This window comes from Staurois parvus, unplaced genomic scaffold (assembly GCF_062004578.1).
Source record: "Staurois parvus isolate SC_StPar_1 unplaced genomic scaffold, SC_StPar_1.0 ptg000192l, whole genome shotgun sequence".
NCBI lineage: Eukaryota > Metazoa > Chordata > Amphibia > Anura > Ranidae > Staurois > Staurois parvus.
This window is the reverse complement of record NW_028317988.1, coordinates 3,370,509-3,396,016: the sequence shown is the minus strand read 5'-3', so window position 1 is coordinate 3,396,016 and position 25,508 is coordinate 3,370,509. Positions and strand designations below refer to the sequence as shown.

The window sequence follows — 25,508 nt, the reverse complement described above, 5'->3', positions numbered from 1 at the left end:
TGTACAAACACATACAGTATATACACTGCTCAAATAAATTAAAGGAAAACTTTGAAAACACATCAGATCTCAATGGAGAAAATCTCCTGCTGGATATCTGTACTGACATGGACTGGGTAATATAGGAGGAATGTAAGGATGCCCCATCGTCTGTGGAAATGAAAATTATCAACCTACAGAGAACTGAATTCAGACACCCTGAAAATCAAAGTGAAAAAAATCATGCAGCAGACTAGTCCATTTTGTGAAAATTTCATTGCAGCAACTCAAAGTGGTCCTCAGTAGTTTGTATGGCCCCCACATGCTTGTATGCATGCACAATATACAGTTGTGACCAAAATTATTCAACCCCCAATGCTGTAAAGGGGTTTAGGGACTATAGTGTACATTTGGAATTGTATTCAGAATCAAATCCTACAAGGACGTTGTAACTACCCAAATGCAACTAAAATGACATCAATTGTTTATGTAATACAGTAGTAAATGGTTCTTATGTGGTTTCTTCATTGCCACAATTATTCAACCCCTTAAAGACTACCACTCTGAAGAACAGAGGTTCATACAGGTGCTTTCCATCAGGTATTGAAAACACCTGTGGATGTCACCGAGCAGCAATCAAGCATAATAAGCACCAATTAGGCAGCTTTAAAATGACTGTGATACTCAGCTCCTTCTAGACATTTACTGGTGTGGTTACAAACATGGTGAAGGCAAGAGAATGGTCCAGGAAGACAAGAGAAGAGGTGATTTCTCTTCACAGGAAGGGCAATGGCTATAAGAAGATTGCAAAGATGTTAAACATACCAAGAGACACCTTAGGAAGCATCATTCGCAAATTCAAGGCAAAGGGCACTGTTGAAACGCTACCTGGTCGTGGCAGAAAGAAGATGCTGACTTCGACTGCTGTGCGCTACCTGAAGCGTAGAGTGGAGAGAAGTCCCCGTGTGACTGCTGAGGAACTGAGAAAAGATTTGTCAGATGTGGGTACAGAAGTTTCAGCCCAGACAATAAGACGCACACTGCGTAATGAAGGCCTCCGTGCCAGAACTCCCAGGCGTACCCCCTTGCTGTCTCCAAAGAATAAGAAGAGTCGACTGCAGTATGCCAAAAGCCATGTGGACAAACCACAAAAGTTGTGGGATAGTGTTCTGTGGACTGATGAAACAAAATTAGAACTGTTTGGGCCCATGGATCAACGCTATGTTTGGAGGAGGAAGAACAAGGCCTATGATGAAAAGAACACCTTGCCTACTGTGAAGCATGGTGGAGGGTCAATCATGCTTTGGGGCTGTTTTGCTTCTGCAGGTACAGGGAAGCTTCAGCGTGTGCAAGGTACCATGAATTCTCTTCAGTACCAGGAGATATTGGATGGAAACGTGATGCAGTCCGTCACACACCTGAGGCTTGGGAGACGTTGGACCTTTCAACAGGACAATGATCCCAAGCATACCTCCAAGTCCACTAGAGCATGGTTGCAGAGGAAAGGCTGGAACATTTTGGAGTGGCCATCGCAGTCACCAGACTTAAATCCGATTGAGAACCTCTGGTGGGACTTAAAGAAAGCAGTTGCAGTGCGCAAGCCTAAGAATGTGACTGAACTGGAGGCCTTTGCCCATGAAGAATGGGCGAAGATACCCGTAGATCGCTGCAAGACACTTGTGTCAAGCTATGCTTCACGTTTAAAAGCTGTTATAACTGTAAAAGGATGCTGTACTAAGTACTAAGATTGAATGTCACTTGGGGGTTGAATAAAACTGATAATGCTGTGAGCACAGAAAAGACATTTGTGGTTATTTCATTATAACTGTTATGTTATATTTGTCTGACCTACAAGTGCCTCTTTAATGTAAATGTAAGCAAGATGACTGAATGATCAAAAGCAATGTCAAACTGGCCAAAACACTCAATTTCAGTGGGGGTTGAATAATTTTGGTCACAACTGTATATGGTAGAACAAAGGTGGGTCTAACTCCATGTTTCCACATATTGTTGCCATTTTGTGTGCCACCAATACTGGGACTACGGTGGCACCAACAGCTTCTAGTCACAGAGTTACAATTTGGAGCTAGTAGGATGGGCTACTGACTTTGTGATGATGGTAACAGGCACTCTCAATGATCATTTGATCGGGCAGCCCATGAAACTCCTCTCCTGGTTCAGGTGTTAAAATTTCTTTGATGGTTGGCAGGAAGGGGTTAAAGAGGATCACATATGAATATTCAAACTTTAATATAATTGACAAGTATAGAAATGAGATATTTGGTCCTTATTTATCTTCATGTACTGTAAGGAAGACTAGGCCCTGAGTGTTTAGAGGTGAGAGGTCACCTGAAGCCTGATAGCTGCTGCTCTGCCAACAATCATAACATAAACTGTCTCCTAATCTGCACAACAATATCACATAATAGAGCCCTGTAAAAGCAATCTAAACAACTACAGGGATCTGTATTTTATATTTGTATTCATGTGAAGAAAGCCTCTACCATCATCCTGATCATAGCCCGTTGACAGGACAGCAACTATCAAACCTCAGGGGGCCTCTCACCTCTGTCTCCAAGCTACAAGAGTCATCTGTTACATTCAATACTTTGGGGTTTATTTACTAAAACTGGAGAGTCCAAAATCAGACTCCCTTCTGCATAGAAACCAATCAGCTTCTAACCTCAGCTTGTTCAATGAAGCTTTGGCAATGAAACCTGGAAGCTGATTGGTTTCTATGCAGAAGGGAGTCTGATTTTGGACTCTCCAGCTTTAGTAAATAAACCCCTTTGTGTCAATGACCATGGACAGCAATGGGGCAAGTGAACCTCCCCTGAACTCCCCATTTGGGTCAACCAGAAAGAACTGAAGTCATTTGATTAGCATGACAGCCAGGCAACCAACATCTTCCAAGTGAGGTCAGCTGATGTATTTCTCTCTGCACAGGTTTCTTCGAAGTATGCTTGTCCTAATTAAGTGTCACACACCCTTCATTGGATTATAGGAAGAAATATATAGAGAATTCCCTTATGTATATGACACAGGAAGCTTAGCTAGCAGCAAAGCCCAAGCCATCCCAGTCATTAGGAGAGTTGTAAAGACTTGGCCACCCATCACCCTTTGTCCATTCCACCCAGAAAAGAATAGAACACCTTTTTGGTTGGAGTTCCACTTCAGAAGTTAAGATACTACACTATGACAAAACAAAAGAAAATCACTAATAATTTAAAAATAACACTTTAGTTCAAAAGAACATTATTTCTATTGTCTTCTTCAAACATTATTTCTATTGTCTTCTTGTAACATCTTATCTCTCAGTAAGTGCAAAAAAGGCCAAAATTGTTCATATTGGTTTTCACATTCTCTGCACCCCAGTGTGCTGAAAGAACTTTAGTCCTCTTTGGTAGTGCGGAACTCTGGCATGCTCCACACACGTCTGGTGGGCTCTAACTCCCGTTCAACGTCCTCAGAAATGGTCTTAATGTCACTGGCAAAAGGATAGATCCTGGCTCGAGACTTGAAGGTGGTGAGAGACAAGCTCATGGCTCGCTTGGTGTTCCACTGCCTGGCCAGTTTCTTTGCATCTTCCTCCTCTTTCATCTTCTCACTCGCTTCTTGCAAGACTGATCGGAAGAGACGAGGGACTTCCTGGACATCAGGCTCATACTCTGCTACCAGTTGACGAAACCTGGACAAGAGAAGGAAGATCATGAATGGTTCAGTTCACTCAAAAGTAATATTTCATTTATTTGTATTCAACAGGTATGAATAGCCTGCAATTTCTGCATATTCTGCAATTCCACCCCAAGCTGATATTTGATTAAAGTACCATGGACATGACACCAAATCATCTAGTGTAAAATTCCTGGTGCTTTTTAGCATCTGGAGAGCCACAGGTGGCATGTACAGCCACCCATACAAGTGAATGGCTCTATGTGGCCATACACATGTAAACACTGATGGCTTGTGCATCGGTGTTTAACTGCGCATAAGCCATTTTTGTGTTTGGGTAACAATGCGGTAAGTGCATGTGTGGGTAAACCATGATGCACAAGACATCCACATTTACATGAGTGCAGCAGTGTACAGCACTAGGTGGATCCCTTTTTGAACGTGTGTGCACACGAAACGCATCAGGGAAGAGCCTATGTGCTTATGTCACGCCGCCACATCCATGTGATGGTCCCGCAGCTATCTTTGTAAGTGCTTTTTATCCATTGATGATTTTATGCTCCATGTGGTTGCTATCTTTTTAATAAAACATACTACACTATATGACACTGTCTCCGGCAGGGCTTGAAATTTCCACTCACCTGCTCGCCAATGGCAAGTGGAAATTATGGTGGGGGTTAATGTGTCCCCCAGGGCCGTCTTGCTGAGCAGGCTCAGAGCTCAGGCCGGATCTGTCATTGGCATTGGGAGCTGTCAGACTGCTCAATAGCTGAGCGCAGTGAAAGCAAAGCAAGGAGTGTGTGCTGAGCTCTCTGCCTCCACCTAGAGTGCAGTACCCGGATCTGTGAGTGAACAATGAAGTACTGCAACTTTTTATGGGGGTGTGTGTACGCGTACATGTTTGTGTGTGTGTGTGTCTGTGTATGCATGTACAATTGTACATGTGTCTGTGTGTATGTACATGTGTGTATCTGTACATGTGTCTGCATGTATGTACATGTATGTGTGTGTGTACGTGTGCATGTGTATTTCTGTGCATGTACATGTGTCTGTATATGCCTGTGTGTGTATACATGTGTCTGTGTGTGTACATGTGTCTCTGTGCATGTGTGTACATGTCTGTGTGTGCGTACAGGTGTCTCTGTGTGTGTTTGTTGGCGGCGAGTAACTCTAAGGCCTGGTTAGTAGCTCAGGACTTGAAATTTTAAGCCCTGGTTTCTGGGTTCGGTCTATGAGCTTGCCCTGTAGGCGGAATCCCTTTCCTTGGTTTACCATTAGCTGGAGATGGAGACTTGGCTACTCTACTTTTGATTGTTCATTTGGTGTATCACTGGCTTCTGGAGAGATCCCACCTTCAACCAGGTCACCGGCAGGAGGAACAAGCAGGAACACCCCTTAGTGTCATTCCGCTCTGGGCTTGCTTGCTACATACTTCTGGTGAGTGCATTATGATGGAGGTGCAGTGCGGACGTCACAGAAGTCACTACATTTTGTTGATTTGATCACACCACTATTTTTGGGACTATTATGATATTTAGAGGACTTATTTATTTTCATTTATTTGTTATACCGTCCATTTTGATTCTTCTTTGGAGTATTCACAATTCCCTATTTCTTGTTTTATGATGTTTCCTTTCTTTTTTACAATCACACTGGTCATCATTGATTATAACACATGTTTATTAGCGCTGCACATTGATATTATAGTATAAGCCGCTATATACTTTGTGGAACGCGGATGGTATGGCTCTGATGATCCCTCATCAAAATAAGGTGCAGGCATATGTGCCAATCCAATGCAGTATAACAGAGCCTAGGTAAATGCCGCACACCAGACAGCTCTGTGTGCTTGAGTGCTAGAAAGGGCAAAACGCGTCAGTGGGTGTAGTCTGATGCAAGGTAACAATGTTGATCACTGGCAGGATCACCATGTATTTAAACCATTACAGAAGTATGTTTTAAAAAGCTGTATAAGGTCATGTTTAGGATTTGCTATAGTTCTAATTTAAACAAACTTTACGTGCTTGTTCACATGATGTGTGACGTAGGAACATGCATGTCCTAATTCTTAATGGCACTCCATGCATCTGGGTACCACACACGTTTCACGCCTGCCAAAACACATGGTAACACAGTACCGTGCAATTTGGTGCAGACTGATTTTAAAAATTGTGCCTGCACTATTTATGCATGTTTCACATGCTTAGGGCAGCCCTTTTATTTTAATGGGCTCCTTTGCACACAGATGCAAAGGAACACACAAAAAACACAGGCCCTCTGATGCATCTTATGGTGTGAACAAGCCTTTAAGGTTTGGGGGTGCTTTACAAACAAATTAACCACTTGAGCTCAGGAGGATTTACCCCCCTTAATGACCAGGCCTCTTTTTGCTACTCGGCGCTGCACTAATTCAACTGATAATTGCGCGGTCATGCAATGCTGCACCCAAACAAAATTTACGTCCTTTTTTTCACACAAATAGAGCTTTCTTTCGGTGGTATTTGATCATCTGTGCGCTTTTTATTTTTCACGCTATAAACAAAAAAAGGCCAAAAATTTTGAAGAAAATATTTTTTACTTTCAGCTATAAAAAAATATATAGTAAACTCAAAGTTGGTTATAAATTTAGGCCAAAATGTATTCTGCTACATGTTTTTGGTAAAAAAAATCCCAATGAGTGTATATTGATTGCTTTGTGTGGAAGTTATAGCATCTACAAACTATGGTATAGATACTGCAACTTACGCCATTTTTCTGCTATACAGCGCTGCGCTAGTTTAACGGACAAATGCGCAGTCATGCAATACGGTACATAAATGAAATTTACATCCTTTTTTTCCCCACAAATTGAGCTTTCTTTTGGTGGTATTTGATCGCCTGTGCGGTTTTTATTTTTTGCGCTATAAAAAAAAAGGCTGACAATTTTGAGGGAAAAAAAAACAATATTTTGGACTTTTTGCTATAAAATATGTCCAGTAAAAAAAAAATGCAAAAATCAAATTTAGTCATAACTTTCTGCCAAAATGCATTCTGCGACATGTCTTTGCTAAAAAAAAACCCAATACGTGTAAATTAATTGGTTTACGTGAAAGTTATAGCGTTTACAAATGGCAGGAAAGGTACTGGGATTTTTAGGGGTTTTTTTATACTAATAATGGCGGCGATCAGCGAATTATGGCGGCGATCAGGGACTTATGGCAGCAACCAGCGACTTATGGCGGGACTGCGGCAGACATTCTGACATTGGGGGGTACTGACTTGGGGTCACTGACATCCCCAAAAACACTAATACAGTGATCAGTGCAAAAAGAAAAACACTGACACTGTACTAATGGCACTGGGGAGGAAGGGGTTAACTTTATTTTGCAGGGAAGGGTTATCTGAGTGTTTTACTAGGGGGCGGGGGTGTGTGCTGGACGGGACAAGGCTGATCGAGAGAGAGAAACTCTTCTGTCTCGATCAGCTTGTCCTCAAGCTGACAAGGAAGTGACAGACAGCACAGCTACTGCAGCTGTGCTCTCTGTCACTGTGTACCGCCGATCGCCAGGAAACAGCCACTAAGGAGCGGCTGTGACCCGGCGACTGACATCCGCAGTGGTGATCGGCAGGACAGATAGGGCAGCGGCGCGCCTCGCACGCGCCCCCTATCTGTTTACAAAACACACGTTTTAAAACGTGGTTTTGCCTGCCAGTGCCGCCCTGCCGCCGTATTTCTACAGTGGCAGGGCGGCAAGTTGTTAAGGGTGCACCTATGGCAAAAGAATCAAACAGCATTATGGGGTTGTTAAAGAAAGAGCACAGAAGCAGCTGTTTGCCTTCAGACGCTCTGTCTCTGATTGAAACGTGACAAAAAGCTCTCTGTGCAGTGGGAGGGGGAGGAGTCATTCCTCTGGTCATTCAGTTGTGTAAGTTTCATGTCACACTAGCGACCCTCTCGTTAGTGCAAAGTCACCAGTGAAAGGTAGCTAGTAAATGTGTCACTCACTTGCTGACAACTTTTTCGGGATTGCCGCCTCGCTACTCAACAGATAGTCCCACACTCCTCCAGCCAGCATGGGAGGGCTATATGCAATCAGGAAAGTTTTTATCAGGCTGAATTCTCACTGACTTGTGATAAAAATGCAGGGAAAATGCATGTACATTGCCATCCATTTTATATGCGTTTTAAGGCACATTGACTTGTGCTAAGGCATGTTTTGACCAGGGGCGGACTGACCATTCGAACACTTGGGCACTGCCCAAGGGCCTGGGGTCAGTAGGGGGCCCCATGAGATGCCCCTGGTACCTTTCATATGCTTTTTTAGGTGTGGTTTGAGTGTGGGCATTGACACAGGGGCCCCATGAGTTGTCAGTCCGCCCCTGGTTTTGACGTGCAATGATACTCATTAAAATGCACTGCGTTCCTGTGATATCACATCCTGTGGGTTAGAGGAGACAAAATAAATCACAAAGCAAACTTTTTTTTAATTGCATTGCATTGCGTTGACCTTTGTTTTACACACATTACCTGCATGGCTTTAAAACGCATACATGTTGCATTTTATTGCAACGCACATCATGGCAGCATTGTAGTGTGAACAGGACACAATTGTTTTGTTTTTTTTAGGTGTCACTGCATTGACCAAATAGGACATAAGGCACTTTGCATTGTACATGTGTGGGGACTGTGCTGGGTATGCCACCCATCGCAGCCCAAAGCATCTGGTGTGAATAGGCTCAGGGGCGGACTGCCCATTTGGAAGCTCAGGCACTGCCGAGGGCCCGGGGTCAATAGGGGGCCCCATGAGATGCCCCTGGTACCTTTTTCACAGGCTTTTTTGAGTTTGAGCAAGGACACAGGGGCCCCATGATCCCCTATTGTCCGGGGGCCCCATGAGTTGTCAGTCCACCCCTGCTAGGCCCTTAGACAAATGAAGGTACAGCTCAACATTTCATGTTTCTATAGACTGCTACTTTATTATGTCTCTGAAATAAAAGGAGTGATTCATCTCACTTTGGATTTTTAATGAATCTATTCATCTCTGTCTAAGCTTCATCATTCATTATACTGTCTCCGATCCAATTGAAGTCACCCTAAACAGTAGAGGTGAAGCGCACAAGATTGGACTTTTGATTCTTTGTTACACAAATCACAAACGTAATCAAAGCACGTTATGCCTGTTTTTTAATAAGCACCTGGACAAGCTGCAAAACAGGAAATGAACAAAAGATCGGTCACATTGCCTCCAACTGTCCTTCATCAGAACCCGTCCCTCCTGTATCTCACCTACACACAATGGTCCTTCTTGTAGATGTGATGTACACTGGAACTCCAGCCAGTTGGCTCCATACATGCACACAAAATAAATGTTTTACCTGCTAACATTTTTTAAATTCACTGTACCCAGTCAGTGACTAAGGCCCCTTTCACATGGGGAAGCCAATCGAGTCCGCCCTGCATTTTTTAGGTGGACCCAATCGGACCCTCCATTATCTTCTATGAAACGGATACCCTCCTGCATCTGATCTGATCCTATCCACTAAAAACAGATGAATGGGGATCCATTTTCCATTCATCCAGCAGACTGGATTGGATGGCAGTTGGGTGCAAACGGACAGGAGGTCCTTTAACATCCAACCGCCCATAGAGGCCTAGGGCCTCTTTCAAGCAGGCTAAACTGGACCCCTCGTTCTCCTCTATGGGCAATCAGATGTAAACGGACTTCTGTCTGTTTATACCCAGCTACCTCCAATCTTGTCTGGCAATAGCAAATGGAAAGGGAGTTTGTTGCCATCCGTCTGGTTGGAGCAGATATGAGGGCAATTGGGTGTAAACAGACAGCAGGTCTGTTTACATCCAACTGCCCATAGAGGAGAATGGGTCGTCTCATCCGCTTTCATAGAGGAGAATGGGTCGTCTCATCCGCTTTCATAGAGGAGAATGGGCCGTGCCATCCGCCTCCACGGAGGAGAATGGGCCGTGCCATCCGCCTCCACGGAGGAGAATGGGCCGTGCCATCCGCCTCCACGGAGGAGAATGGGCCGTGTCATCCGCCCCCACGGAGGAGAATGGGCCATGTCATCCGCCTCCACAGAGGAGAATGGGCCGTGCCATCCGCCTCCATAGAGGAGAATGGGCCGTGCCATCCACCTCCATAGAGGAGAATGGGCCATGCCATCCGCCTCCATAGAGGACAATGGGCCATGTCATCCCCCTCTCAGCAGGGAAACAGCAGACAGATCACCTGCTGATAGCCAGAGGATCGCCAGCAGAGTCCATCCCAAGTGAAAGGGGTCAAAAGCTGGCTATACATGTATCAAAACTCGACCAGTTCAGCAGTAACTGGACAAATTTCAATCCATCTATCGTTCCCATTCAAGAGGAGTTGATCTAGTGGTAGACTTCTCCCAAACAGTCAAACGGCTGCAGCACTGAGCAGTATATTCTGGCTGTGGAGGAGTACCACTATCAAAATACAATAGCACAGCAGGGGGATTCCTCCATCCACATCGAATGTGTGGATGGGGGAATTGGTTCAGTATTTTTTGATCAGTCAGCTGGCTAAAAAAGAAAATAAAGAAGATCCATCTATGGCCAGTTTTAGGCTGGGGATACAGTGGTAGATTTTTGAAAAACAGTTATTGGATAGTTTTTACCCTAAAATGATATTTAAGGCGGATTTTTTTTGTTTAATCTCTTCACACCTAAGGTTAAAACAAATCCTATAAACATAAGTAAAGTTTTACAATGTTGACCTGTGTTAGTAAAACCATAAATATCATCACAACTACTTTGTACATCCAGGTGAATTATACCTTGTTTTTTTCAGGACAAATTGGGCTTTCTTTTGGTGGTACATGGTAATGGATAGCTCCTGATTTGTTTTTATTATAAAAGGAAAACTGGCCCAAAATAGTAAAAAATATATATATATTTTTTAAATTAGCTGTGTGTTTTCTTGTTACTACCATAACCTACCACCAAAGAAAAACCTAAAATAAATTTTCCAGCTCTTGACGATCACAGCGATACCATATATGTGCATGTTATTTGTTGTTTGTTCCTGTATTACAGCCCAGAAACAATAGTGCGCATATTGCTTTTTGTTTTTTTACTTAAAACACACTGACACTAACTGACACTGATACCAATTAAAAAAAGAAAAAAAAAATTCCGACCTTTGACCCTGACTTTGACACAAACATTAAATTTGGCACTGAACTAGATCAAACCTTGATCTAGATATTTGTTCTTTATTTTTTATTTTATTTTTTAATATTTATTTATTGATCTTTTTTATTTTACAAACAGTTGTTTTTTTTCTCTTTGCAAGGAGAGAGAGAGAGAGAGAGAGAGAGAGAGAGATACAATGTATATCTCTCCTCAATTCAGAGAGAAAAAAAACCAAGGGGGGGGGGGCGTGCTTCACAGTGACTGACCACTGTGATAGCCAATCAGACGTTATCACAGCAATCATTGTGACTCGGAAGCGTTAGAACGGGACTTGGGGCTCTCAGTGACACCCTGATCTTTGTGCTGGGAGCGCGCTGTGTGATGCGCTTCCAGCACAAGGACAGGTACGCCAATATGCGGCCCCACGGAGTTCTATGAGGCCACATATTTCTGTGACGTCAGCGTCAAGGGGTTAAAGATAATAAACATGATATACTTACCTGCTTTGTGCAGTGGTTTTGCACAGGGCAGCCCCGATCCTCCTCTACTTGGGTCTCCTGCTGGTGCTCCTGGCTCCTCCCTCCTGCCTAGTGCCTCCATCTCCAGCAGCTTGCTATGGGGGCACCTAAGCAGGCTCACTCCTTAGCCGCTGCTCTTTGTGTCCATTCACTCACAGAGTGCGGCCCCGTGGTGTTCGTTTCTTTGAGTTGATTCATTTTTTCTATCTTTTATAATCAATTTAAGAAAGCTTCATTATATTTTCTTTCAAGGTCGAATCAATATCATTTTGATCTGTTGTCGCGGGGCTATTAAACGTAGTGGGACCCATAAGCCGGTGCCCACTCTGCCTCATCGGTTATCCAGCCCTCACTACAGGCAAACAGCTAAACACACTCACTGGCCACTTTATTAGGTACACCTTGCTAGTATCAGGTTGGACCCCCTTTTTACCTTCAGAACTACCTTAATTCTTCATGGCATAAATTCAAAGGGGTGTTGGTAACATTCCTCAGAGATTTTGGTCCATATTGACATAAGTTACTGTTGCCTTTCTATCATCTCGAACCAGTCTGCCCATTCTCCTCTGACCTCTGACATCAACAAGGCATTTTCCTCCACACAACTGCCACGCACTGGATGTTTTCTCTTTTTTTGACCATTCTCTGTAAACCCTAGAGATGGTTGTGTGTGAATATCCCTGTAGATCAGCAGTTTTTGAAATACTCAGATCAGCCTGTCTGGCACCAACAACCATGCCACGTTCAAACTTACTTAAATCTTCTTTCTTCTCAATTCTGATGCTCGGTTTGAACTTCAGCAAGTCATCTTCACCACAACTAAATGCCGTGTGATTGGCTGATTAGCAATTTGTGTTACCAAGCAATTGAACAGCTGTACCTAGATATTTTGTGCGATTGTAACTTTTTTTTTTAAGAACCATATCAGCAATATTATATCTACATGTTGGGCTTCGTTGGGAGTCCTGGGTATGGAGTACCAATGTGCATCCAGTGGGGCTCCGTGTTCTATTTTTCCTGTCTTCTGTATGCGGATAACCTTTGATCTTTGTTTACTAATTCACTGGTCTCTAATTGTCTGTCATTTTTGCAAATTATTATGTTTTATTTTCTCTCTTCATATACTACGCTTGTGTACTCAGTTTATTTCCTTGTCCATACTTCAGTGCATTTATTGTATTATTCATCAGAAAACTTGTACGCTTTATATTTGTTGGTCAGTAATTTTGTTCATGACTGTTTTTCTGATGTTGTGTATTCTATAATAAAATCCATTGTAAAAGAACAGGTGTACCTAATAAAGTGGCTGTCGAGTGTATGAAGTTACATTGCAAACAAGTCTAATGATAACTGTCCTGCAAAAAAAACAATATTGCTTAGAAAAAGAAAGTTTACAATCTTACAAGTTTTATATAATTTTGTAACTATTTCTAAAAAAATATACTTGATACTGTGTCTGTAGGCATGCTGAGTTTTCTAATAAGAGATCCCAGCAATGCCTCTGGGATGCCGAGTGTTTGTGTTACCAAGCAATGGAACACATGTACCTAATAAAGTGGCCGGTGAGTGTATATACTGTATATGAGAACTGCTCTACCTGCCAAAGAATTTGTATTTCTACTCCCTCATTCACTAAGTTCTGGGGCAAAATCCCTCTCAAAATGAACAGCTTTTGCTCATCTCTGATTGGATGTTTTATCGTCTCTGAAATAAACCACCGACCTACTACTATACTCTCATCAGTGTAAGTTCATATAAATTGGGGAAAAAAAAGAAAAACGACCCAAAACCACATTATTTACAGAAATTGCTATTTTTAACCACGAGTATCACAGGAAATTCATTGTTTGCATCTCTCTTTATCACTCATCCTTAAGACATCATGCCCCACACTGGTGTTCATTACACTGAAGAATTAAAGTATTTGTTGTGAGGACGATGGCAGATTAAATTATGTGTTCATGATGAGTCTGACCAGTTCTCGGTTGCCATGACGATGTTAGAAAATTACAAACCACAGTTGTAGCCCGATGATTTGCAAAAAAAGATTCCTAATGGAAGATTGTTTTCTAGTTCTAAATATAGCTGTAAACATTGACAACGGCTTTGATAGGATGATCGCTGTTAACTGGCCCACAAATATTTGTTCTGAGAAAGTTAGACTGAAAGGAGACATTTCCAAAAACTGGTCCACATGTGTGTAAGCCCAAAGAGATCACAAAGGCTCATGGTAATTTGAACCATGGGGCACCCGATTCATTATTCAACTTCTTTAAAGTTTAGTTTTCATTTCCTTTCTTTTTAAATGTTGCCTTGGCAGTGCTCCCCAAAGAGGTGCAACTCCAACTCCTTGTTATGCGGCTGGTGGGAGTGGATTCTTCAAAGCTTAAAGCATTGGTCTCCAAACTGCAGCACTTTGCTCACATTTATCCAGCCCTTGGGGCACTATTCTTTCCACTAATATGAGGCACTGTTCCTTCTACCCACACCAATGACGGAGTACTATTTCTTCTGCTGAAAGAAAAAATATCACCAGCACAACAAAGGAATCCTCAAAAGGGTCCGAAGCTTTATTTAGTGGTCACATACTGTCAGGAATGGACTCGCCAATGGTGGTGGGACTCACCTGCCTTGTGGGCTGCAGTAACAGGGCTGGCCAGCGGGTGCTCTCAGCAGCCAGAAGCTCACTCCTGCAGTCAAGCCATTACCTGAGGCTGATTGCAGGAGGTGTATTTAAGGAATGGCCAGGCTTGCAGTCAGGGCCTTGGTGTATTGTTCCCATGAGCCCCTGTACCTGCATCCTGTCTGCTTCCTGTCTGATCCTGACTCTGCTTGAACTCTGACTGCACCGACCTCGGCTACTCCTGACCAATCTTCTGCCTACTCCTTTTACCTTGTCTGCCCGTTAGCTACCGACCCTGCCCACCTGACTACGTTGTTCTCCATATTTATATATATCAGTTAAGGTTTGGGTTTGTTGCACCTTGTTGTACGTATTTGTGTTAGTTTTGGGTTTGGTTTGTTGCACTGCGTTTATGTTTGTGTTGCCCTTAATAAATTATATTGTTTTACACGCTATACCTGAAGTCTGTGTTTCCCTGTGTCGGTCCACACACCTCTGGTCATACCCGGAACCCTGACACATACTATCAACAGCGTCAACGTTTCAGAGGGCCCCTTCGTCAGGCAAGTCAGGTCCGAAATGTTGCCGCTGTTGATAGTAAATAAAGCTTTGGACCCTTTTGAGGATTTCTTGGTGTGCTGTTGACATTTTTCTTTCTGGATTGTCTGCGGTTCCCAGCCAGAGGTCACTACAGCACCCAAGCACTATTTACAGCCAGGAATAAGTGCGTTGGGAAAACTACATTTTGATCTATTCCTTCTGCTGACACCAACAGTGGGGAAAAATTCCTCCCACTCTTATAAATGATGGAACACCCTTCTTTCCACTGCTACCAAAATGGGCCACTGTTCCTCCCACCTACCCCCAACTATGGGGTACTATTTCTTAATTTGACACCAGCTATGGGGCACTATTCCTACCACTGACACCAATGATGGGCCTTTAAGGTCCTGTCCAGCATGGCAGATACCTTTATTGCTCTCCCTTTTGGTGATCTGTGTTTTTTTTCTGTTATGTTTTTATAAGGAAAAATTGGAAACTAGTTGGTTTTAAATAAAAATTGTCTGATAAAAAAAAATATGTGCCACTGTTTCTCCCACTGACACCAACTATGGGGCACTATTCCTTTCATTGAAACCAACTATGGAGCACTGTTCCTTCAACTGACACCAATGATGAGGCACTATTCCTTCTTTTTACACCAAATATGGGGGACTATTCCTCCCACTAACGCCAACAATGTGGCATGATTCCTCCCATGGATATAAGTGATGGATCACTATTCCTCCCATTGATACCAACGATGGGACACTATTCCTCCTACTGACACCAATAATGGGGTGCTATTCTTCTCACTGACACCAATGATGGGGCATGATTCCTCCCGCTTTCCACTGATACCAATGATGGAGCACTATCCTTCCCACTGACACCAACAATGGGGTACTATTCTTCTCACTGACACCAATGATGGGGCACGATTCCACCCGCTGACACTGACAATGGAGCACTATTCCTCCTCCTGCTGACCACAGGTTCTGTGTAAGTTTTTAAACCCCACTGACCATCAAGCCCAAGACGTTGCTTACTCCCACTGTTGCTGGGGCATTTTCTACTCTTACTGGCCACAGTCCAGCCACCAAAGTCTGTATGACTGTTTACTGGCCCCTTGTTTGTGGACCCCTGGCTTAAAGCAATGGATGACGCTGCTCCATGGAATTCAGGAGTGTTGTCAGCCCTCCACATTTCCACAAATGAGTTAAAGCTTTGGATTCATGTGACTGCATAGAAAACTTTAAAATAGTATTTTAATTTACATTGCAATTTATTAGGATATATATGCAGGGGAAGCCACATTTAAAAGTTAGTTTATAGTTTAACCTTTCCTTCTACTTAAGGCTTAACTCCAGCAAAAACATTTGGAAGTGGTTTTTTTTTCAACTTTTTATTCCTGTATGTGACCCAATTTGGAAGATTTATCCTTATGTTCTGCCTACTTGACAGAACAGGAATTGAGAGACAATTTCCCCATTTCTTGTCTATTTCATGGGTATGAGGCAGAACAAGACGTGAAGAGAAATCTGGGCTCAATTATCAGCTCACAACATTTCTGGCAAAATCAACAGGAATTATTTGCACTTATCCAGCAGATATAACATACAAGCTTTACATAGTATATTTAGAGGACCAAAAGGAAGCAAATAAGAAAAGTTGGCACGGTATATATACACTCTAAATTATAACTAAAGGCAATTTGTTCTTATATACTGGGGAGGGAATAGAACCACTGCCAGGTTTTTATTGCTGTCTGTGTCCCTATTACGGAGATTCGCTCTCTCCAATTTTCCTGATCACTAATGTCACCAGGACTAAAAATAAGGGTAAAACACCAAATTTTGAATTGCCAATAGAAAACCTGGAATAGAGGATACATTTTCCAGTGGGGGTAGTCTATGACAACTACGAGGAGATATCCCTGTCATAAGAAAGTTATCCTCTCAACCATTAAGTCTACAGAACAGGAAGGAAAGGAGAATCTCTCTAATAAAACACAGATGTTAAAAAAAATAAAAACCTAACAGTGGTTTAACCCCCCCACTACTATGTCCAAAATGTTTTGGCTTTGGATATACTTTCTCAAACTGAACACCACCAAAAATGTCAAAATGACCATTATGATCATGTTACACAACGTCATGTAATCAAAGAACTTGTCTAGAGCTAATAACTTGTCAAAACAGGACATGATGGGCTAGGAACTATGAATAACGGTCCATTAGCCATCTTGCAAGAGAGGGTGGCTATGTTCTTACATGTACAGTGGGACCATGAAGAACAAATGTAGCCACCCACTAACAGAAAGTTGTAGCACAGCAGCAAAAGCAAATACATTTGGAGATGTTGAAGAAAGTGAGAGCAATACAAAGTACATTTTTAAATTAAGAATACATACTTGAATAGTTTTTTTCTATTTACAGTAAACCAGAGTTTAGTGTCACTTTAAGTCTAAATAGTTATGTGACTGTATTTTAAAGTAACCCTGTCGGCCTTCTAATTACTAAAAGTTCTGTCTAAGAACATTTTCACAAAGTGTTGGAAACTACAGTTAGCTGGAAAAACCTCCTCTGTGTGCCTTTTTAATTTTAGGTATAGTTTGATGCTAATGGCTTTACTTCCTTGACCCTGCGGCTAAGTCCTGCCCCAATGTCAAGCCCAAACCATCTAACTTTCCAATGAAAGGCTCTTCAGTGCCAAATCTGGGTGCTATCACTGAATTTTGTTGCCATAGGTGGGCTGGGTTTAGCAATACAAAGCTCAGGAGTGGTTGAGAGACCACCTTTTTCAGACTGTTGACTTGTCACCTGTTGGGCAAACTATGCAAATAAAAAGCGTAAAAGGCAGACTTTTTACCTGAGGATTACTGGCCCGCAGTAGGATGGGTGGATCTTGCTGCAGGACTCCTCCAACTGTAGCCTTTCTCCCGGAGTGATGTCATAATTGTGCTTTGGGTAGCTAACCAGCCAGCTGTAGTCCACCCCAGTCTTGATCTTCCGATACTCATTCTCCTTCTCACGATGCTGTTTTTCGGCCTGCTTCATCTGCCAGCTGAGTTCCATCATAAGTGTATCCACCACCATGTCAGAGGGGTTCCTCTGAGATAGTCTTAAATTGGAGTCATTCCACCTGAACCAAGACGTCAGTGCCATTACCTAAAGCAAACAAAAGTACCATAATGTAAAAAAAATCACAGGTGACATCAACTATCACCTGTCATGTAATTTTATGCGTGATGTCATCTGTTGACCTTAGAAGGTCAGCAGAATCAGTCAGTTTAAAAACTCCTCTAGGATATTGTTTTACTATATGTTTCTATTTAAATTACAAAATAAAACTACATGAAATGTTTACCAGACCCCCTATCTCCCCACAGTAGCAAGGGGTATTTCAAGGTACCCAGAGACTTGAGGTCCAGCTAGATCTGGTAACAACTGTCATGTCTGGGGGTGATTTATAATGCCCCAGACACCCCTAACTTAACCCTGGAGAAATAACAATCAGCCCTGTTAGAAGTTTTCTGATCAGCGCTATTGTGTCCCCCAAAATTATACAGTATTTTTTAATTTTGGGGGACACAATAGCGCTGATCAGAAAACATCTAACAGGGCTGATTGTTATTTCTCCAGGGTTAAGTTAGGGGTGTCTGGGGCATTATAAATCACCCCCAGACATGACAGTTGTTACCAGATCTAGCTGGACCTCAAGTCTCTGGGTACCTTGAAATACCCCTTGCTACTGTGGGGAGATAGGGGGTCTGGTAAACATTTCATATAGTTTTATTTTATAATTTAAATAGAAACATATAGTAAAACAATATCCTAGAGGAGTTTTTAAACTGACTGATTCTGCTGACCTTCTAAGGTCAACAGATGACATCAAAATAAACTTGCAACTAGTTGGTCCAATTAACATTCTTCCTATTTGTATAAACATCCATTACTGGGCATCCCAGAGGCATTGCTGTGATTTCTTATGAGGAATCTCAGCATGCTTACAAACACAGTATCATGTATATATTTTTTTAGAAATAGTTACAAAATGATATAAAACTTGTAAGATTGTAAACTTTCTTTTTGTAAGAAATATCATTTTTTTGGAGGACAGTTATCATAAGACTCGTTTGCAATGTACCTTCATACACTCAACAGCCACTTTATTAGGTACACCTGTTCCATTGCTTGGTAACATAAATTGCTAATCAGCCAATCACATGGCAGCAACTCAATGCATTTAGGCATCTAGACGTGGTGACGACAACTTGCTGAAGTTCAAACCGAGCATCAGAATGGAGAAAGAGGATTTAAGTGACTTTGAACGTGGCATAGTTGTTGGTGCCAGACAGGCTGGTCTGAGTATTTCAAAAACTGCTGATCTACTGGGATTTTCACACACAACCATCTCTAGGGTTTACAGAGAATGGTCCGAAAAAGAGAAAATATCCAGTGAGTGGCAGTTGTGTGGACGAAAATACCTTGTTGATGTCAGAGATGGGCAGGAGGAGAATGGGCAGACTGGTTCGAGATGATAGAAAGGCAACAGTAACTCATGTCAATATGGACCAAAATCTCTGAGGAATGTTTCCAATACCTTGTTGAATCTACACCACAAAGAATTAAAGCAGCTCTGAAGGAAAAAGGGGGTCCAACTCGGTACTAGGAAGGTGTACCTAATAAAGTGGCTGGTGAATGGATGCGCATAATAAAAGTAATAAGCTTTGTGATTTAGGCTAGGTTCACACTTGAGCTTCTTCAAGCATTTTTGTTGTGTCTTTTATGCGCCTTGATACGTGTTTTTCAAGCATTTTCAGGCTTCCAGATTTTTTGTTCTAGCCAATGGAAAGCTAGTTAGTAGGTGAAAGTGAGGCAAGTAATTGCATGCTTGTTTTTCAGGTATTTGTCAGGTTCTCCCAATTAATTCAATAGTTACCGTAAATGTGCAACTCATGTACTTTTTTGAGCATTGTGCGACAAGCTTCAAAATAAACAGCAAGTGCACTGATAAACAGAGAGCCTGAGGGTGCACTCTTGAAACGTGTCCACTGCCCATGCAATCACAAGGAATGTTGTTCATTCAACAGCAATAAAGTTGATCAAAAAGTTAAAGAGAGTGTAAAAAAAAATGTAAATAAAATAAATAATTTTTTTTTAAAATGTAACGTGTCCAAGCCCCCCCATGCAAACGAGCACATCAGTCCTGCACACATATGTAAACAACAATTGCACTACACATGTGAGGTATCACCACAAACATCTGAGTGAGCACAATCATTTTAGAACCAGACATCCTGTGTAACTCTAAACTGGTAACCCGTAAGAGCTCATGTACACGGGACGTGTGGAAAACACTTCTGAACAATGGAAACTGACTGCTGGAAAACATAGGTTAAAAAATGTCTGTTTAGCCGCATTTGCATACTGCATTTATGTGAGTTTGCGTTTAGAAGCGTTTTTTAAAGATAACACCAGGAGACCTTCCAAAATGCCTAGAATGCACTGAAAAACAGTAAAAAATTTACTTTTTCAGACATTTTGAGAGGAATAGAGAGAGGAGAAGCAGAGAGAGCAGTATGTGTTGAGATGCCCTGTCTTTTCTGGTTGTATTCACTATGGATCCCATCATGAGCATAATGCGGCACATTCTACCATTTTTTCCTTCACACAAAACCTGGAACTGACTGCGCTGGTGTACCGGGTCCATTTGAATACATGGAAAACACTTTGCATGCATTTCTGATGATGAAAAAAGGCTGTGGACAGCATTTGTATATGGAACAGATAAACAACGCTTCTAAATGCAAACGCTTATAAACGTGGTTAGCCGCTTTTACAAGTGTTTGGCGTTTGAAATGCTGATAAAATCTACTCCTGAACACAAGTTTGGTGCGTTCAGGAGTAAAAAAACGACTGTAAACTCAACTGCCTGTAAACATCTGTAAATGACATAGTGTACATGGACACATAGGAAAACATTAGGGAGAGTTCAGGGGCTGTTGAAAAAAACGCAGAAAAGCTCCTGAATGTGAGTTTATCAGCTGCAGTGTACATTAATCCTAAAGGCTTTTAAAATGTCACCTGTGCAGATTTTTAAGTACCATATGTGACGATTGCGAAGTCAGACCCCAGCCCTTCTCAGACCGAAGGAGTAGCCAATCTAAAACTGCACTGTCACGTGTGTAACAATGCCATGTCCAGCTGCACCCTGCACAAAGATTTTCCAGCTAATGGTCCACAATCTGTGTACTTGCAGCCTGGGAGCAATTGTTACTGGATCAGGTTAATTACGCAATTAACCCTTCACACTGCCACCACCTCCTTTTTGTACAGAGAAAGAGGAAACTCGGCAATATCAGCAATAACACTATGATGGTTGAATAATTGTCTGTATACCAATGTCACCGCAGGCAGGGTATACTGAGGGTTAAACACACACAGTAGCGCTCTTCAGAGACAGGGGTTCTTAGTTTGCATTAAAGAGCTTTAGAAACAGTTCAACTCTTTCAGAAAGTAAGATTTATTACTAAAAGGTCAAAAGGGTGCAATAAAAATATTTACAGAAAAAGATGTAGCCAATATATATATATAAATATACAGAGAGCAATAACACAGCAAATAGGTAACAGAAAGAAGTTTAGAGGGATAAAGTACTTGCTGTCAGCCTTGGTTTAAGCAGCTTTTAAGTGTCCGAACAAAAGGGCCTTATCTCTCAAAGTTAGTTCCGATGTTAAAAGGCAGCTTCTTCAACTTCAACTCAACTCAGCTTAGCTTAACGCCAAGCATAAGAGCCTTTTTCTAGGAACTCAGCAGGGTGTCTCCTTAAAGCAGAGAACCAATTACCTCATTTGAGGAGGGGTGTTGTAGGCGAGGAGCTCAGGCTATGACCAAATCCCTTGCAAATTATACTATGGTCAATAACTTTTCCTAGGTACATGTAACATTCTATTCACCGGTAGATTAATACGCAAAATCATCTGCTGAACGTCTAGATATGAAATATGACATACCTGCTGGGATGGTTAAGGAGATATCAGTTTCTGCTCTCCTGTAGATGTCAGCTAGGGGGTGTAATATATCAGATGACTTGTATTAAAGTGACCAGTCTGAATATATGCCTAGTTTTTATGTAAGTCTTGCATATTCCAAGATATGAAATCATAGGGGAAAATGGATGTTGAATGTGATGTCTGGTTTACGACTACCTGGAATGTCTTTGAGCTTAGTGAAGAACTTGGTTTTATGGCTTTACGATCCTTTTCCAAGCAGAGTCTCGCAGACATATGGGGGCCAGGCTAATTGGGGTTTATAGCCAGGAGCTCCCCCGCTGGGTCTTGATGCCTTTTTGAGCTCAGCATCCAGGGACCACGTGTCAGTCAACAGAGAGGGAGGGGGGATGTGGAGGAACTGATTTGGGAGTAGAAAATGATAGAAGATGCTACACCATAGTTTGTTGCTATTCCATGCACAACTTTAAAGCGTGACATGTTAGGTATCTCTTTATTCTTCGTAACATCATCATTTATATCTTACCGAACAGCAGGGTATTAGATTTAGTTTTTTGTACTAAAATTCATTAAAGTGTATTTTTTCCAAAAAATTTGTGTTTGATAAACCTCTGCACAAATATCATGTGACATAAAAAATTGCAACAACCAAAATTTTTTTCCTTTGCTTTCAGAAAATGTATTTCATTTGGGGGTTCTAAGTAATTTTCTAGTAACAAATGCTGATTTTTACACGTATGTGAAAAGTATCAGAATTGGCCTGTGTCAAGTGGTTGAGATGACCTCCACCTGCCTCTCCATCTCAGCCAGTCAGAGGATGCCTTGTTTTAATTCATAGTTCAATCCCTTGGTTATGATGTAGCACACTTCAGTTTATGAAAGTCTGGATGCTGCGCGTTTGGTTGGTATGGTATACAGACGTATTAGAGGTCTATTAAACTCTGTGAACCTGAATCTGTGAATGACTAAACAATCTAATACAGAGAGATTCTTTAAGCTTCTTTGTGGGTTAGCATACCCCGTCTGGAGAGACTCTCTGCTCCTGGCAATTACAGTTAATCCTGGATTTCTATATATAACTGAGATCCTCACAAGTGCTAGAGCTCTGATTTGATAAACTATTTTGTTCACAGTCAAAGACTATCATCCGTCCACGTGTGGCACCACCTACACATGACACAGAACTGAGAAGCTGAGTGTTAATCATTGGGGTGATGAACTGATAACAGACTAGATTTTAATTAACCGACAAAAGAGTGTATTAAATTAACACATACTTAACCAGCCTCCCTGACACTGTAGGAAATGTTGCAGGTTTGGGAGTCTATGGCCTCATGCACAGTGCGCATTAAATATGCCACGAGTGTTTGAAGGTTTTTCTGCCTCTAAACATTCTTCAGTGTTAGCCTAAGTGCCCACGCTACATAGGAGTTTACATGCGCTTAGAAGCAGAAAAAGAGGCGTGTTAACGAGCAGCAGCGTTTTGAAAGAAGAAAAGCTTGACGTGCCTAAACACATCTAAACACACATTAACACTGGGCAAGTTTAACACCGGGCGCTAATTAATTTCAATGGCCAGAATATATTATTATTTATTTCTTGTTCAAATATTTTATTGGTATTTTAACAAAGGGGAAAAAGACATTGATAATAGACATTTCTCAGACATGAAATCATAGATATTGGCAAATGTGGTAACAGGGGCGGACTGACAACTCATGGGGCCCCCCGGGCAATAGGGGATCATGGGGCCCCTGTGTCTTTGCCCAAACTCCAAAAAGCCTATGAAAAATGTACCAGAGGCATCTCATGGGGCCCCCTACTGACCCCAGGCCCTCGGGCAGTGCCCAAGTTTCCAAATGGTCAGTCCGCCCCTGTGTGGTAATAATGTCTTTACAAAGAAGGGGAGATGAGGGGAATATTGATATAACAATATGACGTTTCACATGACATAAGGTGGGAAAAAGCTGTAAGCATAAGTACAGCATTTTGACAAATGGAGAAACGTGCTCCCCAATGCTTTGTAAGGGGATCATAACATGGGAGTATAAAATTATACAGGATGGTTAGAGGGAAAGGGGTCAGGGGGGAGAAAGAAAAAGAAAAAAATAAGAGGGGGGGAGGGGGGGAAAGGTCGAGGAGGACAGAAGGAAAGTGGGGAGGGGTGGGATGGGGTAAATGACTCCACAATTGGCAACAGTGAATGGGGTAATATATGAAATCGGTAGGAAATGATACCAGAGTAGTATAAAGTACATGTGTTTATCATGGGTTAAGAAGTGAGTCATCAAAGTTTGGCGGGAGAAAACACTCTACCCAAGGGTTCCAAACATTCAGGAATTTAGGGATAGTATCTAGGATTGTAGCTTCCACTTTAGCGTGAATCTTTGCCTGAGTAACTTTATTCTTAACAACTGCAATGCTTAAGGAGGAAGATTTCCAAGACTTAGCTATGACCTGCTTGGTTGCTGTAGTAACTTGTAGAATAAGTTTGAATTGTGAATTGGTAACTCCGGGGGGGCGTAAGTTGAGCAGAGCTGTAACTGGGTTCAGCTGGAGTGTTTTTGCACTAAGTTTGGACACTATGCCGAAGACATCAGCCCAGAAGGCTTAGGCGATTGGGCAATCCCACCAAATATGGAAATGTGTATCCAGGTCCACACAGCCTCTAAAGCAAGTGGGGGAATAAATTGGTGTGTACTTTGCAATTCTCGCTGGGACCAGGTACCAGCGGGTTAGAATTTTATAACTGGTTTCTAAAGCTAGAATATTTTGTGATGATGATTTGGTGTTGGACCAAATGTGGTCCCAGTCAGAAGGGTCCAATTGCTGGCCAAGGTCCGTTTCCCATTTACGAGTGTATGTAGGAGAAGACGTGGTGACCATTATTATTTGTTTCTAAACCTGGTACCCGCTTTTCCAAAAAAAAAAAAAAATGTGTCCAAAAGTGTTAGAGGAAGGGGGGGAGGAGGTGGAAAAGTGAAAAGGTAAAAAACCTTGAGTCTTTACAAAGGCAATATTTTTTATAAAAGTAACAAACATGTTATACTTACCTGCTCTGTGCAGTGGTTTTGCACAGAGCAGCCCCTTTTGGATGAAGTTCTGCTTTAAAGTAAAGGTGTTTTACTTTCATGTATTCTATGCATGAAGGTAAAAAAAAATTCTGTGTGCAGCATCCCCCCAGCACCCCTACTACTTACCTGAGCCCCATCGTGATCCATCAAAGTGCACCAGAGCCTCCGCTCTCCAGAGACTTTCCCTCTTCACTGGCTGAGACAGCAGTGGGAACCATTGGCTCCCACTGCTGTCATTCACAGTCAGTGATCCAATGCAGAGAGAGAGAGGACAGGGCCAAGCTGCAGCTCTGTGTGTGAATGGAAACAGGGCAGAGGCTCAGGAGTGGGCCTGCGTGGGTGCCCCAATAGATTGCTGCTTGCTTTAGGGGCACTCAGCAGTAGGGAGGGGCCAGGAGCGCCAGCAGGGGACCCGAAAAGAGGAGGATCTGGGCTGCTCTGTGCAAAACCACTGCATACAGCAGGTAAGTATAACATGTTTGTTATTTTTATAAAAAATATTGCCTTTGTAAAGACTCAAGGCTTTTTTTACCTTTATGCATTCTATGCAATAAGGTAAAAAATCTTTTGTGTGCAGCATTCCCCCCAGCCCCCCTAATACTTACCCGAGCCCCATTGCAATCCAGCGATGTCTACGAGAGCCTCCACTCTCTGGGGACTCTGCCTCCTCATCGGCTGAGACGGCTGTGGGATCCATTGGCTTACGCTGCTGTCAACCACAGCAACTGAGCTAATGAGGGGGAGAGATGCCACACCTAAGTCAATGTCACAAATATAGGGAGAGCACTGGTATAGTACAACAGTAACCCTGAAATGGACCCTCCTGCTCTTAGGGTTGGTATTAAATCAGAGTCGAAGCACACTTTAGCTATAGGTGTCTAATTGTTCTGAACACCCTCGTTAGCTGTGGTTCATGCTCCTTTCTTCTCTGTTC

At 42.3% G+C, this 25,508-nt stretch overlaps 1 protein-coding gene across 1 annotated transcript in view; it reads right to left on the bottom strand.

The window, feature by feature from the left end:
* Window positions 1-2,212: 2,212 nt before the first annotated feature.
* RD3 (RD3 regulator of GUCY2D) overlaps window positions 2,213-25,508 on the bottom strand; it is a 56,604-nt gene continuing 33,308 nt past the window's right edge. Inside the window, exons 2-3 of the mRNA XM_089677801.1 lie at window positions 17,357-17,655; window positions 2,213-3,667 (exon numbers count right to left, since the gene is read on the bottom strand). Coding sequence (XP_089533927.1) covers window positions 3,370-3,667; window positions 17,357-17,652 — 594 coding nt within the window. The 5' untranslated portion in view covers window positions 17,653-17,655 and the 3' untranslated portion in view covers window positions 2,213-3,369. The remainder of the gene's footprint in view (window positions 3,668-17,356; window positions 17,656-25,508) is intronic.